General features: G+C 43.1%; 1 protein-coding gene across 1 annotated transcript in view; it reads left to right on the top strand.

Moving 5' to 3' along the window:
- The first annotated feature begins 6,528 nt into the window (after window positions 1-6,528).
- Window positions 6,529-16,126, top strand: part of LAPTM4B (lysosomal protein transmembrane 4 beta) — a 68,065-nt gene continuing 58,467 nt past the window's right edge. The window contains exon 1 of the mRNA XM_071554109.1: window positions 6,529-6,709. Coding sequence (XP_071410210.1) covers window positions 6,614-6,709 — 96 coding nt within the window. The 5' untranslated portion in view covers window positions 6,529-6,613. The remainder of the gene's footprint in view (window positions 6,710-16,126) is intronic.

Raw genomic sequence — 16,126 nt, 5'->3', positions numbered from 1 at the left:
AAAGACAAAATGATCATGACTTTTATTCAACAGAAGCAAAGAAAAAAAAATCCAAACACATACATAAACAGAACATGCTTGATGATCAAAACCGAGAGGGAATATCACCATTCTTCTACATCAAAAGAAAAAAAGTGAGATTTTAAAAGAAGGGGAAAAACCGATAATCACATAGTGAAAAAGGGAATAAAATCTGGCAACATTCCCAGTGTTGAGCCATACTCAATTGAATCCATAAATTAAACATTAACCAATCTAAATAATGGAACTAAAAGGAAATAAATGTTATTTAATGTATATTAGCTTTTCTTAGAAGGTTTGCCTTTCCTATCAGTCAGAGACCTGTGACCTCTCTGACAACAAACTCAACACAGTATTAGAACCTGTCCCTGAGATTCCCTTTGCTCAAGCAATCTGGCAAGCAGTGAGACTGCTGGCAACACAACAACCAATTTATCCAACAGCCCTGTCTCATCCCTGTATGCTGTAATTTATGTTCTATAATTGGCTACAGATTATGGATAAAATGTCCCAGTCAGTTTAATACGGTATCCAGCATAAGCATTCAGGCCAAAAGACAAAAAACCTCCAAGCATGACCTTCCACTAGGTCAGTGTAGTAAAAGGTCAAGTGTACTTCTGGGGATGTTTTAATCTGTGTAGTGAAGAGGAATGGGGGGTACAATCCCAATAGTGTGTCCATTGACTAAATAAATACTGTTATGTCTGATGCCTGAAGTTTTAAAGGTTTTTACAAAACTATCTAGTGAGAGAAACAATAAGCAAAGGACTGGAAGCAGTGTCCGATGAGCAAAGAATTAATTTATCAAAAACTCTTGCAGAAGAGCTTGTGTAGAGCATAAATTACTTCAATACGAGGTGCTAAAGGGTTTATAGGCTCATGGAGGAAAAGGTGATGAGTTTTAGTTGGATACAGGACACCTGCACTTACCAATTCGGTTGATAACTGTTTCAAGAGGTGGTGGTGTCTCCACTTCTCAGCATCTTCAAGCATGATGAGCCAGCGGGCAGGGAAAAGCTAGAGTTCTCCCATCTCCCTTGGTGTAATTTGGGGTGCAAGCTTTAAGTGGGAAAACCAAAGTTTTTACAGAAATCCATAGACTTCCCAAAGCAAAAGGAGAGAAAATTGATGATTTTTATAGCTAGGATACTGGCACAGCCAAGCTCTAACTCCAGTGTAAATATCTTCTGCAAGGTAAAACTTGAGCCTCTGGCAACCCTGTGCAAAAGTGCCTAAGAAAGAACAGCACAGACAAGGGAGAGGAAAAAGACAGTGGACACAGAAGAGTCAGGGACTTCTGGAAGCAGGCACTCCATGCTGCAGCACATAGCCTCTGCGGAGACTGCAGCCCATGGAAAGCATACTGTATCTGAAGAAAGGCTTCCAGGACATGTTACCAAATTGCAAATCTACTGCCAAGCAAATTATTCGATAATTACCTAACCTATTTTTGAGATTTCTAATGAATGTAGCACAGATGGTTTCTTCTCACCCAAATGTTAAAAATAATCTGTGAGGCTGGCATTAATGGGAAGGCCAAAATTAAAAAAGAAAGTGCTGGTTCTCATTGTACTCCAGAACTCACCCCCCTTTTTCAGTCCTATATCATCACAACAAAACTGAAAGGCTTTCAAGTCAGCAAACAGGAAAAGGAAGGATGCACTAAAGAAAGGTTTTCCTTGGAGAACATTTAAGCTCTTGGCAGGGCAAGGTATCAAAATATTTTAATGATATGCTTATTATAACCAGCAACTTTAAAACAGAATTAAGAAGCTGTGGCCTGAGAAAGCTAGAGTTGCAAATGCACCTCACCATCAGGAAAGAAAATGTGTAAGTATATCAGTTTTCTAAGATACTAGAATCACTATCTTGTGTAAGGCAAATCATGCCAAAATATCCTAGCGGTGAGTTTAAAAAGTTCCAGGTATTCCTGTCAACAATTTTTAAAGGTGAAAAAAGAACTTTAAAAGAAAGAAGAAAAAAACCCCTACCAACTAATAACCATTTGTTGTCCATTTTGGGTATTGAAACAAGAGAATTTCACTAGCTCTGTGCAAGCAATTGCACACCAAGCTGTGCCATTGCAATGGTTGTCTTACAGGCTTCTAAGATGTATTCCGAGCTGTAACATGCTGGAGAGAAAATACTGTTCTCACTCTGATCTTTTGTACACAAATCAGAAGAATGAATGACCTCTTGAACCCAATTTGAATTGTGGCAGCAGTCCTATTGGATTGCATGTTGGCCAATCTTTGTGGCAGAGAGATAGTGTCAGGCCTTCATTGGAGGTTTACTTTTTTTTTTTAGAAAGCACAGACTTTTTTGAACTTAGTTGAATTAAATTTTTCATACTTGAATAATTTGCAGCCATGTTGAAACACAGGCTCTGGAGCAAGCAGAACAAAAGCTTGGACACTTCAAATGACTCTCTACTAAAATCACAGTTTCCCAATGATGTCACCTTGCTATGCCCAAGGACAATACCCAGACCTTGGTTTCTGAACAATGTTTAACCCTTTTCTTATCTTGTCTTATCCTGGCCAAATACAAAACAATTAATAATGTCTCTGCTCACTTTGGAGCACGTGGCCAATCCTACAAGCAGAAGATGGGATTCCCTTGAGCTGCTTTTGTTTATATGCTGTAGGCAATGCTGGGCAACAGTGTAATTGAATCATTCAAGGCCAGTTGAACTATGCTGCACCATCTCTGTGGGCTGTGAGTGCAGACAGAAGGAGTGAATAACAGGCAGCTTCTGAGCCAACTGTCCTCTTCCAGCAATCTTGTTCAGACAAGTATGAAAAAGTTGAGAAGTACCAGTAACCAATTTTAGAGACCCCTAGGAAAGCGCAAGAAAATGCCAAATGGATGAGAGCATCCTCTGGCAGGAGGGCATAGTTGTCCCTGGAGTGAGAAGATCACAGGGAACACATAGGGGAGTACAGAACAGAAGCAGGACACCAAATATACTGAATTTTTTCTTTAACAGTTTGCAGCACAGAGAACACTTGGCAATGAAGTGAAGCTGGGCTGGGTCCCTCCCCAGCTGGCTAGTGTAGCTCAGGGTGTGCTGTGAGGAACAAATGGCTATATGAAATGAGTTTAGTGATTTACAGCTCTGCTGTGGTAAGGAGGGGCAGACAGCAGCCATGAGTCTGCACTTCTCTTCTGGATCATCCTACAGCCTTCACACTGACCAGTGGCTGAGCAAGGGTGCATTAGGCTTTGACACTGGGCAGTTTAATTTCAGCACTGAATGTTCCCTTGGAAAAATTTCTTATTATATCATAGATCCCACTGGAAAGATTATTTACTTTTTCAGCACAACTAAACTGCTTGTAAGTAGGCTACCAATTCACTTAAGTTTATATAATTTTCTGATCAAGAAAGTGATATTGATCCTGTTCAGGTTTTGATGTATAAAGATGACAATCTGGAGTGTCTATTGTACCTTTAGGAACCTTGACAAAACTCAGGTGTCATCCAGTTCAGAAGTTGTCCCTGTTACATCTTAAATGATCCTCCACCATCTGGGTGTAAGATCAGGTATGATGGATTCACAGCCATCTCAGTAAGAAGTGTTTGCTGTTTCTTGTTTTATAAGGCAAAGTGAATGGCATGGTGGCTTGACCTACAGAGACTGTGGTCATGGGTCTCTAGGTGTGACAATACTCGGGCTCTGCCACACAACCCGAACCTGGCCAAGCAAACCAAATGCAGCTGGTTATAAATTAAGAGTGTGATGTGAAGCCTGATGTTTCCTGATCTTTCCCATAGGGCTTTTTCAGTAGAAATTAATAATTATACTGTAAACTGCTCTGAAGTGATTAGTGTTCACCTGTTCATTCTTCCTTTTTTTTCTGAGGATATGGAGGTTAAAGCCATTGATGGAAAACCATAAGCAAAAGCAGACATGCAGTTCATTTCTCTTTACAGAGAGGAGTGCTGTGCTGGGAGATGTTTTAAGCAGTCACTGCCTCCAGCAGTTCCAGGGTCTGAGGCTTCTCCTGCTTGTCTGCTAAAGATCAAATTGTTGTGCCCATCCCAGGCTGAGGGACAGAGGTGCTGCTCTGCCATTTGCAGGCACAGGACCCTAACAGGAACAGTTGCACAGATGACCACAGACAATGTGCTGCCTTCATCTGTGCCTCCTACCTGTAGGACTCACAGAAGATCCAAGTACAGTCCAGCTGGATGCTTGCAAGAGAATCACCCAGTGCCAGCAGCCAGCCCCAGTCATCAGGCTGTGACCCATGGGCCCACTCCAGCTGCCGGCACTGAGCCCACATTCACCCCACTCTCCCTGATATCCCCGGAGCTGGCACTTGCTCGTTACAGCACCCACACACGCTGTGTGGGGAGTGGAGACTACACAGACAGACAGTTCAGAAAGCTTCCATAAGGAGAGGATGAACAGAGAAGAGGGCTCTGTCAGACTTTACACATGACTGACCCCTATTATACATACCCCTTTCCTCCTTCCTGATCCCCTTCCTCTAATTATTCTTTTCAATGTTTTGAGGAGACACCCACCCCCACCCCCCCCAAATATGCCAAATCCTCATGTTCTACTTGTCTGGCCCTTCTTATCAGTTACAAACTCCAGGTGACCCCCTCCAAAGTTTCTTATGAAGCTCTTCAATGGCCCATCAATCAGTAACCTGAGACTTTTGGGGTTTGGCACTCTCTCCCTTGTCCACCAGGTTTGCATCTGTGTGTCCTTGTTTATCGAATCCCTATTTATTTATTGCCCCCTTTGCTTTGAAAAGGTCAGGTCCTTGGTCAGATAACCTTCACAAAGCAGATGCTCTTCCCTTCTACATACACTTAAAAGGCATACATACAAGGGTTTAGTCTCTGACTTGACTGCTTTCTGGTATTAAAGGACAAGGTCTTTCAAGGTTACCAGAGATAGTCCAGACCTCACGGTTTAGGAATTTCCTTTGATCTCTCAAATATTTGTTTTGTTAATGTAGATGATTCTTTTTACTGCAATTTTAGTTTCATTTTTGAATGCAAATCTTGCAAATACAGTATTTAGTTTATGCATATAATTCAGTCAAAATTAGAAATTCAGTGCCAGGCCTCTTTTCCCTTTGTGCAAAAAAAAAAAAAAAAATCCTGCCAAATCCCTGACAGTTTTATAAGGACAAACTAAGAACAGAGGCTATGTAACGTTTCTACTTAGAGTATTTTTAATTTAATTTCCTATAGTGGCTTTACAAGTAGGGATAAGGCATAGTTAGAAATGTTCCTCAGTGCCAAGATAGCTTTTATCTTGAAGTTCCTGTTCTGTACAGATGTATGTATGAAGCAATGAAGAGCCCCAAAGCAACCATATAGAGAAGCATTGGAGTACTTTTCAATGTTATGTTTTGATGATAAGTTGTGGGATTTGGTAGAAAGCCAAATTGGATGGCAGTAAATAAATTATGCTGAGGGTCAGGGTAGACATACAGACTTCCTGGTAGGGTTTAGAGCATTATTTTCTCTAGAGGATGACACAAGTCTCAAATTAAAAGTCAGCTGCTTGGTAGGAAGTTTTGCTCAAACCTGCATCAGTGCACTGGGTCCGTCCCCCCAGTGCTGCTGTCCCCCTCAACACATCAGGGTGATAGAAAAAGAATTAACGTTTTGCTGAAGCTTAAAGAACTGTAAGAGAATAGTTAAGGGGTAGTTAAGTTTCCAACGGTTTTTCGCACCTTTGGAGGGGGGTGGGAGGTCTTCGACAGGCAGGCGAACCGGGCCAGACTGTGAACCCCAATTCCCAGCCAACAGAAGAGGGGGCAGGGACCTTTCGGTCGGGAAAGGGTATAAAAAGTTCTGTTTCTTTTTATTCTGGGTCTGTCTCCTAGGCCAGAAGGACACACCCGATTCAGGTGAATTTGTTAAATAAAAGTTTAGTTTTGCTTTGACGACTTTGCCCCCTCCAAATTTTATTGGCAAAATGTGAGCATTTCTCACCAGGGCATTAACTCCAGGCAGGGGCAGTCAGGTTAATGTTACCTCGTGTATCAGTTACACGGGCTGTTCCAGGCTCCTCCACAGCAGCGGCTTTGGGGGAGGATTAGGAGGACACTGTGAAGAAAATAAATGTTCATCCCTTCCGAATCTGGGGAAAAATAAAAGCATTCCATGATCTCTTCCGATATTGTCTTTCTTTGCAGTGAAATAAGAGTTTATTTCTGCTGCTTTGCCGGTCAGGAATTGCGCGAGGAGCCACAGGCTCTGCCAAGGAAGCGCCGGCCCCGCTGGTCGTGCCCGGGCTCGCTGCAGGGCCGGGGAGCGGCGGGAGGGCCCGGGAGAGCCCCGGGCCGAGGCCAGGCTGCCAGCCCCGGAATTCCTTGGACCTCGTGTGCCGAGATCCCCCGTGCTTCGGGTTTTCCGGCGGGAAAAGTGGCTCTTGCAGCGGGGACGTTTGCCGGCCCCGCTGGGGCCGCAAAACCCCCCCGCCGCTGCCGGGGCCGGGCCGCGTTCTGTGTCCCGCCCGCCGAGGGGCGGCCCCGGCCCTGCCCGGCCCCGCCTCCGCGGAGCGGCGCGGAAGGGCCGGAGACGCGAGCAGAGCGCTGAGGAGCCCCGAGAAGCCGCGGAGATGCTGAGCTCGCCCTGGGCGCGCTTCTACTCCAACAGCTGCTGCCTCTGCTGCCATGTGCGCACCGGCACCATCATCCTCGGCGTCTGGTACCTGGTAAGCGGCCCCAGCTCTGCCCGTCCCGCCGGGGGTGCCCCCGGGCGCTTCGCTCCGGCTGCGGGGCCGGTCTGAGCGGCTGTTCCGTGCGGGGGATGCCCATGGCAGCAGCACAGGCTGCTCTGTCAGCCCGCGCGGTTCGGGAGGGAGCCGTGCTGTTGCAACAGCGGAATGCGCAGGCAGCTCCAGCGCTGCCGCCGCCGAGCGCGGCGCTTCCCCCGTGGGCACAGCCTGAGATCCATCTCGGCTCTGCCGAAACTGGGACATGAAGCACGTGCGTGTTTGAGGGTCAGGGGAGCGGGGGCAGGAGGTGCAGTGCACGGACAGGCTCGACTGGATCGCAAGCAAAAAGCCGAGGAATGAAGAGCCTGGAGCGAGGGTTTTCTCCCAAACTTGGGACGCTGTGTCTCAGCCCGGGGGGCAGCAGCACACAGGCCCCGCCGGTGCGGGAGCTCCAGCAGCGCTGCCCGGACCACACCTCACAGAAAATCCTGTTTTATCGTCTGTAGTCTCTGCTTCATGAAGCAGTCAGGTGTTTTCGTCACTGCTGTCCGTTGTTTGGCAGGTCATGGTTTCTCAGTGATGTTTTGGTGTGCCTGGCAGGGAACTGAAACCTTCCAGGCAGCTGTTCTCTGGTACTGGAAAGGCATCTTTCCTCTGCCAGGGTTATCGGACATCAGTGAGGAATTTACACTGGAGTCATCAATAACCAGACGCTGTTTGGCACCCGGTTACTCAGCCAGGGGAAAGACTCGATGAGGAGGAGGCACATTAAGCCCTCAGTTCATCCCCCGTCTTTGGCAATTGTTTCTCCATCCCTCGGGTAGCAGTGCAGAAAAAGCAGCTTTCCCAGAGCTGGCCCTGCCACAGTCGCAGGATTTGCTGAATAAAAAGATCTGCCTCGTCGCTGTAGGTAACGATGTAGATGGCGCTTCTCAGGCTGCTCAGTCTCTCGGTGTGAGGAGCTGGTCTCTGTCAGGTAACAAGGCTGTGCAGAGCTGTTTGCCAGGCATGGTTCTTCAATGATTGCAGACGGAAGCGCATCAGACCCAGGCTTATTTGCTCACTACAGAAATTTCCTGCAGAAGCAAGTGAAAAATGCAGAGCTGGCCTCCATTGTAGGACAGCTCATTAAATAAACTCAACCAGTGTAATAAAAAAGCTAGATTGACATTTATGCCCTAGAAATCATATGAAATGCTCTGTATCCTGTAAAATACATATTTCACCACTTCAAAAATGGTGCATTAGTTGAACTATTTCGTGTTCCTGGTTTAATAAAATGTAATGAATTGTAATATCCACAGTATGGAGTACCTGGAAAACTGACAGTATTGTAAAAGATGCCCCTCTTCGGCAGCAGTGAAGTTTCAGTAAATTTTAATATGACCTGAAAGCTTTTGAGTATTTCTTCACGGAGGCTTATTATTTCTGCTTTCACCTGAATGAAGCCTTTTCACATTGGCTGCACAAAGACAGGGATGCAGGTATTTTAGCTGTTCAGACCTAAAGACATTTGACGAAGAGGAAAGTGCATCACTTGGCTTTGGATACAAAGAAAAGCCTGACAGCTTTAGGGATCTGTTACCTAATGTTACTAACATCTAAATACCAGTGGCCCAATTTCACGTAGGTTTTGCAGTAAAGTACTGGTTTTAAGTTTTCTTTTCTAGTGGACAGGTGTTTCTTAATTTATACCTCTTCCTACTTTGCTTCTTTTGCTTTCATAATTTTTCCAGGGTAGATAGCTTCAAAATGGTAACATTTCAAGATGTACATTTCTATGCTTTCTCCTTCACCGCAAATATCTAGATTTTTAAATATAACCTTTAGGAATAGATATTTAGATGCATGTTTATAATAAATACTAAACCTTTTTGATAGCTTACAAAGTTAGGAAACAGGAAGGAAGGGGTAGCTCCTTCCTTCCATTATTCCTGGAATAAATGACCCTGGTTGAAAGGTCTGGTTTGTCTCAGAAGAGCAGTTATGATTTGGTACCAAGTGCTACTGAGCATTTACTCAAAAATAGATGTCCTGACAGCATTTTTTTTCTCTGCGTGCATTTTGGGTGGTTGCATTACTCCAAACCACACATGAGCTATGGGCATTACCTCAAATTAGGTTCAAACAAAAATCCTTCTGATTTTTTGCCAAACCAACATGTATTGTCTATCTGGTTTGCCATTATGCTTTACAGGAAATTGCTTAAGGAAAAATCATTCCCCTAGAGAATGAATGGTTTTGTTTCTGCATCTCACTACTTGTGAAGTGTTAAGTTTTATTAATTCTGTGACCATGAATACAATGATTTAGTAGTAGAGGCATCTGAAAGAGGAAGAATCAGTAGCTTTAAAGTTTTAGCAGGCTTCTAAAATAGCATTTTCACATGTTGAACTGGTTTTGAGTTAGTCCGATTTCAGAAGGTAGGATGTCATGCCTGAATAAATATGGAAAAAGTAGTGGATTTCTTAGAGATGGTGGTTTAGCTCTTTAGTTTTTATGTTTTAATTGGATTTATGTTTAGGATCCTGCAAATAGTGGAGAGAGTGGAGAACTGTGTGCAGGTGGGGTTATAGTGCTGCTGTTGAGAGCTCTTTCCCACATAGGTAATGGGCAGGAACACTGCTTTTCCAGCACAGGCAGAGCAGCCACCGACTCTTACAATGGATTCATGAAGTATCAATAGCTGGGAAATAAATATTTAACTTTGCTCTATTTTGGAACCTAATGGGTCTCAGAATGCTAATGTTTCTAGAGCGATTATGTTTCAGTAGTTTCTTCCTGGTAGAGCCACCGGTACTGCATCTAAAGCAATATAACAAGCATTGCATAGTATTGCAGTACAGCATATAGAATGCAGTATACACACCATCACAGAGCACTGAGGTACTTCACTGTAATTAGTAGCTTGTAAAGTTTGGAGCAGCCATCCTGAAAAAATTATCTAAACAGGTTGCAGAATAGCCTTGTATACTTGTGGAACTAGTGTGCTGACTTGGGGAGAAAAGCTTAAGGGGGGATGCTGCAGTGTTAAATATAGACATTATGATGAAGATTAAAATGATAGTAGTAAAGCTGTGTGGAGGTTAATATTTATTTCAAACCTGAGGACCAGTTTGGTTCCGCTGGTTTTTAATCTTCGTGCTTTTATCCCATTGTAATGGACTTTACACCTCCCTGTATTATAAAATAAAATTGGAGGTCACAATAACACAGATAAAGTAAACAATATTTCACGGAGGATCAAGGACGCCACACAACAATCAGTATGATTTAGGTAGAATGCCCTTTATTAATACACTGCAAACAGTTTATATAGGGTTAAGGCTACATGCTAATTGGCTAAATTGAATCTCACACCATTCTATGTGGTTATAGTCCATAACTCACAAGTCCAGTGTTTTGATGAAAATATCCTGACTGTTCTCAGGTGAATCTCCAGCGTTCTGTGAGAAAGTCTGAGGAGTTACTGTGTGAACTCCTGGGGAGTGTTTCCTTCCTACCACTCAGCAGCAGCTGTGTCTTCGATCCATCTTTGCTGGTGGCTGTTTCAATCTCACAGAGTCCATACAGACCTGAATTGCTCACATTTCATTTCTCTGTATTTACACAGAAACACGTTTTGGAGCACAAAAGTCTTAAAATGTCATATTTAAAATAAAAAAAAAGGAAATTAGAAAGTCACTTCCAATAGCTTACTTTTATCCCAGACAGTTGTATCCCCTGCTGCTCAGGGCAGTGACAGTGCTGAAATGAGCCAGCTTCAGTTCTGATCTCCCCCAGCTGCTGGAGTCCAGGGGAAAGGTGGCATTTCTGCTTGTTCTAAGTGACCCAGTAAGAGCTGGTGAATCAACACTCCAGTCAGTGACAGCATTTATAAACACAGCATGTCTGCTTCCTGAGGAAATGGATTCCACTTTGCTTATCTAAAACACAAAGAAGGAACAAAGTCAGATGTCCTGACAGCGTCATGGAAGGATTTCCCACTCTCCTGGCAGTGGAGTTCTGCACACCCTGGGGATCCACTGATAGCATCTTGCATAACAGGAATTATTTCTGATTGACTTGGGTGGGAAGAAGATGAAATTTTAAGGTATCAGTTAAAAAAAGGCATAAAAGAAGGAGCTTTAATTTTTGAGCTCTGTGTGCCCAGTGCCTCCAGCTACCTGCCTCACTGCAGCAGTGCCCTGGACACAGGCTGTTCCTTCCCATGGGCCCACAGTCCCCCAGGAGCCATTGCCATGCCTGGGGAGCTGCTGCCCTCCCTCTGCACTCCCTGAGGCCCTGACAGTGAAGGGCTAAAAATAAAAACTAATGGAAGGCTGAGAACCTTTTATAACTCCAAGTTACCGAGTTGTGTGTCTCTTGCTGAAGGATGTGTGCTAAGAACATAAATAGAGCAATGATGCCCAAAAAGGCGTAATAAAACTGTTTAGAGACAGAGTTTTAGTCTTTAAACAGCAAGGTATTTATTAAAGCAACGTTGGGGAGCTCCCGGTTCTCACTGGACAATAGAGTTCCAAAGTAATCAGTGTAAAGCCAGAGTATTTATACAATTTATGTGAGAGATTACATAATTTCTACATGCATATAAATGTTATTGCAGCACTTGATTATAGTATAGCAGGCGGAGTCCAGGTGGGGGTCAGGGGTGGAGTCTCTTTTTGAGGAATATTATGGTGGGAGTTCCTCTTACTTCCTCTGGTAGGGTTCGTATCTCAGCTCCTCATCCTTGGGGAACTTTTCAACTTCTGCTGGTTTTTGCTGACTGCATGAGGGGTTATGCCAGAGTTCCTTTATGTTCCTAATTTATTCTTTCTGTATGTCACTGTGTTCTGTACTTAGACTTCTTATCTCCCTTACATCCTTAATTTGTCTTCTTGTATGTCAGTTGTGAGCATACTTTTGCATCTCCGTACTGTCTTGGACTAACCCCAAGTCCATCTTTGGATAATTTCCCAAACCGGGCTTTTATCTAAATATTTTTTTAGGCTAGTCTTAGGAACTATGTTTCAAGTTAACTCTTTTGGGTTTTGCTCTGCTTCAGCAAGCCGAAGTTTTTAGCCAGGATGGCTTCAATGTCTGAGCTGCTATTTGTGGAGAGCTCAGCATGAATTGCTAGTTGTGACATTTTGGTTCTGTATTTGTCTAAATAGACATTTGAAAGTGTGTGTAACTTCTGTCTGTATCCCAATCATTTTTTAATATAAGGATTCAATCCTAATGGATGAAAAAATGTACTGATAGTGGCCTCTTTATATTATAAAGCAAAAGAAAAGCATAGCTTGCTGTGATCTCATTAATTTACAGGTTGAATACCCTGCCAAGATCAGTAGAATGCACTTGTTCAGATGTCAAAAGGAGAATGAAAGTATATATTTTGTGACTGGGCCACATTTATTTCCTGTTTTTTTTAAAGCCTTGTGAAAACAGCATGTATGGCAGCATGCTTAAATACCAGTTAGAAGATTTCAGTAATCTTGGCTTACTTGGCAGGGGGTAGAGATCACCAGTGACTGCTCATGTAAACAAAATACAACTACACTGGGATCCTTCCAAGCTGCTCTGTCTGCACTCCTGCAACCTTTACAGCCAGAGACTACTCACATCAGCAAGGAGTTGTGAGGATCCCTTGAACAGGGTGTAAAGGCCCTTTCAGGGAAAATAAAGGAATTCTAAGGAAAGATTAAGTTCTTAATTATTTTCAAACTTATGAGAATCAGGAAATTTTGAGAACTGAAAAAAGAACTGAAGTTGTGAAAAGGGAAAAATTGCACCATTAGAAAGCCTTGTGTGTTATCCCAGTGTCAGATTGTGGGAATTTTCATGAATACGAGTATGAAGCCTTGTTTTACTTAAAAAATTAGCTTTCTTTGATTTTGTATGGAATGAAATGAACCAAAACCAAAGGATTTCCCACTTTATGACAGCCAGCTTGCTGAAGGCTCAGTTACTTCATGTCAGCCAGGGATGTCGCTTCCCATGTTGTGACAGTGTGATATAGCTGGGATGTTGGGTCAGCTTATCCTGCAGGCTGCATTTACCACCTCCAGTAACTGGAGGCACTGGGAAAAGAAGTCTGGCAGAACTGGGCCTGTGGTGAGTCCACCAGGTGATTGCTTCTCCATGGCCCAGTCCTGGGCTGTATATTCAGAGGAAAGAGCTGGGTGGTGCCTATGACAAGCTAATTCCCATCCCTTGGTAGGAGATGTAATGTCAGCAGCATGTGAGATTTCTCCACTGGCAGGTGAAGGGTTCATGATATAATCTGAAATTACTTGAGATTCCCAATTCTTCTAGTAGAAATGGCTAAAGTGACTAAATATTTATGTCCCAAGTGCTATGTCTATAAAATCATCATGAGTTTTCCTATTGTCTGTACTTCATAAGATGAAAGCTGAGACCACAAAAAACCAAGTAACATTCCCAAGTAACTCATTAGACTCTTCCTGTACACATGCTTGCTCTTGAGGAGAGTGGAGAGGAAACTTGGAATTCATTAGTAGTAAAAAAAAGTATGGATCTTACTTTCAGAGACTTCCCTGATGATTGATGTACATGTTGAATATCCAACCGAGACTGGAGTCAGAGGATATTCAGGGTATATGCTCTTGGACTGGACTGCATCCATTATATTCTTCAAGACCAGTGGGAATTAAATTACTGATTCTGCACACAAATATCTGTTCAAGACTTGTATGATATTTTCTTAAGAAACTGAAAGCACAGGTATGCATTTTAGGTGTGTTAAAGCAAAGAATAAAGAGTAATATTGATCATTAACATGAAGAAAATTATCTGAAAGACCTTCTCAGTATCCACATTTTGATTGGAATTTTTCTAGAGAGGCAGTATGAAATAACAGTTAATAGCTTCCCAAATGGCATCAGGAGAACTGATCCCTAAATACCACAGAAGGATATTTCACAGAGTATGTGAATCATTGCAATGATAGCTGATAATCGGCATCAATTGTCACAAGATAATGACACAATTGTCTTATCTAATCAATATAATTATCTATTCAGAAATTGAAAACCCTTGTAAAATAGCCTTTTTTTCTTATTAAGGCCTTCAATTGGATAATAAATTCACTGGAATTATGAGGAACAGTTGTCTCCCTCCAGTGAGAAAACAGATGGTTGGTTGTAAGAGGAGCAAAGTTTACATAAATGCTTGTTGAAGGAAAGAATCCCATTGAGAGTCCAATATCCTATAATTACATTTGGGTTTTTATATAAAAATAATTAATATATTTATAGAAAGGAGAGAAGTTATTACATTAATCAAGTAAAATGTGTTTAGAAGTCTCTTGAAGGTTAATATATATCTCCTAGTAAGCCAGAGGAGAACACATTAAGCTTCGTAAACTGATCGTTGATTAGACTGACGTCAGTGAAAATGCAATTAGTCTTATATATTCCTGGACTTATGGAACGGATGTTGCAAAATAGCCAGGAATTAATTTCCTTGACTGCTTTCTTTTTCTCTGGTTTTACTGTGAGGTTTATGCTTTGACTGTAAGTTTGGAGGGTCAAGGCTTGAAAAATTGCAGTGGAGTTTCTGTGCTGTTTTCCAGCTGGGCTGGAGGTTTAAAGCCCCAAATCTCCAAAGACCAGAATAAGAATCTAAAACTCACACTTGTTGCTCAAAGTACAAGAGAATGCTCCTGGTCTGTCTGAGGTGAATCTGCAGGGAGGCATCACTGAAGAAATAATCTGGATTTGAGTGTAGTACACTGTTCCTGGGCCTCCTGTGGGTCAGCTCTCTTTCAGACGCCTGCAGTCAGCCCTGACTGCTGTCATCCTACTACCCAGCCTTGGAAGAGCTTTTAGAGTGCTGTGACTGTTTTTCATTTCATTGATGGCATGTGCTGAGCAAGGTCTTGTTCTATCTGGAGATATATTAAGCTACTTAAAACAGTCAGGACAAATGCTTTTGGCAGAAACACAGGTTTGTGGGAGCTTTTCACCTTGCAGAGATGCATTTCTCAACAACAAAACAGCTGTGCCCAGACAGACCGGATGCATGTGGTCATGTTCTTTACTATTTCTTGCTTGCATAACTAATCCCTGCCTTGGATTTCAGAGTGATTCAGGGATGCAGTCACTTGCATGGCTTCGGTGGATGTTGCCTGTGGTGGCTACACAGGAATAATTGATCAAAGATTTGTTGTGTTTTAGTGTTTTGTTTTAATTAAATGGGTGTATGTGACTTGCTGTCAAAAGCTGGAGCACAATCCTGTCACTGGTGCAGTGACTCATGGAGTTCAGGAAAGATACTGAGGGGCTGGAGTGGGTCCAGAGAAGGGCAACAAGGCTGGGGAAGGGACTGGAGCACAAGCCCTATGGGGAGAGGCTGAGGGAGCTGGGGTTGTTTAGCCTGGAGAAGAGGAGGCTCAGAGGTGACCTCATCACTGTCTAGAACTACCTGAAAGGAAGTTCTAGCCAGGTGGGGGTTGGTCTCTTCTCCCAGGCACTCAGCAATAGGACAAGGGGGCACGGGCTTAAGCTCTGCCAGGGGAAATTTAAGTTGAATATCAGAAAAAAATCCTTTCCAGAGAGAGTAATCAGGCATTGGAATGAGCTGCCCAGAGAGGTGGTGGATTCACCGTGCCTGGAGGTTTTTAAACTGAGATTGGATGTGGCACTGAGTGCCATGATCTGGTAAATGGACTGGAGTTGGACCAAGTGTTGGACTTGATGATCTTGGTGGTCTTTTCCAACCCAGTCGGTTTTATGGTTCTACGATTGATTCTATGTCCAGAGAGTCTGGAGGTGAATCTGAGCCGAGTCAGTGTCGTGGGCTGGTGTGGGTAAGACACATCAGCTGCTGGCCAGGGCAGTCTAGCCCAGGTGCTCAGCTACGGCTGTGCTGCCTGGCTCATCCTCTGACAGAAGTTCACATAAGGGTCTAAACTCATGGGAGCTGCCACAACTCACATCACAGCCACACTTCAGCAGGTCTGCCCCCAACCTTTTACAGTCACCTGCATGACTCAAACATGCATTTTTGGAAGTCCAGGACAAATGAAGAAACAAAACAAATCCCAGCTGACCTCAGCAATCATTTTCTGGACTTTGCTCAGATACAGGTTCAACTTTCTTTAAATACAATGTAAAAGTAACAAGGAATTCACTGATAAATTTGCATTAAAACAGCCCATTTCCTTAAACCGGGAAAGGACTAAGGTTAAGTATATAATGAATTATACTCTAGGGAGGCAGAAACCTCTAGTGTGCATCCTGCACAGTCTGTGTATTTTTTTTAAATAAATTTAATCATAACCATATTTCATTAATAACAGCTTGTGGTTTGGGTTTTAAGACTGTTAAAAGGCTGGCAGTAGGCAATAGTTGAGTCATTTGTATGGAAGAGTGCTGATAAATTATGCTGGACTTCTATGTCAATTAG

Source organism: Pithys albifrons, chromosome 4 (assembly GCF_047495875.1).
Source record: "Pithys albifrons albifrons isolate INPA30051 chromosome 4, PitAlb_v1, whole genome shotgun sequence".
NCBI classification, from domain to species: Eukaryota; Metazoa; Chordata; class Aves; order Passeriformes; family Thamnophilidae; genus Pithys; species Pithys albifrons.
This window is presented reverse-complemented; position numbering and strand designations above follow the sequence as displayed.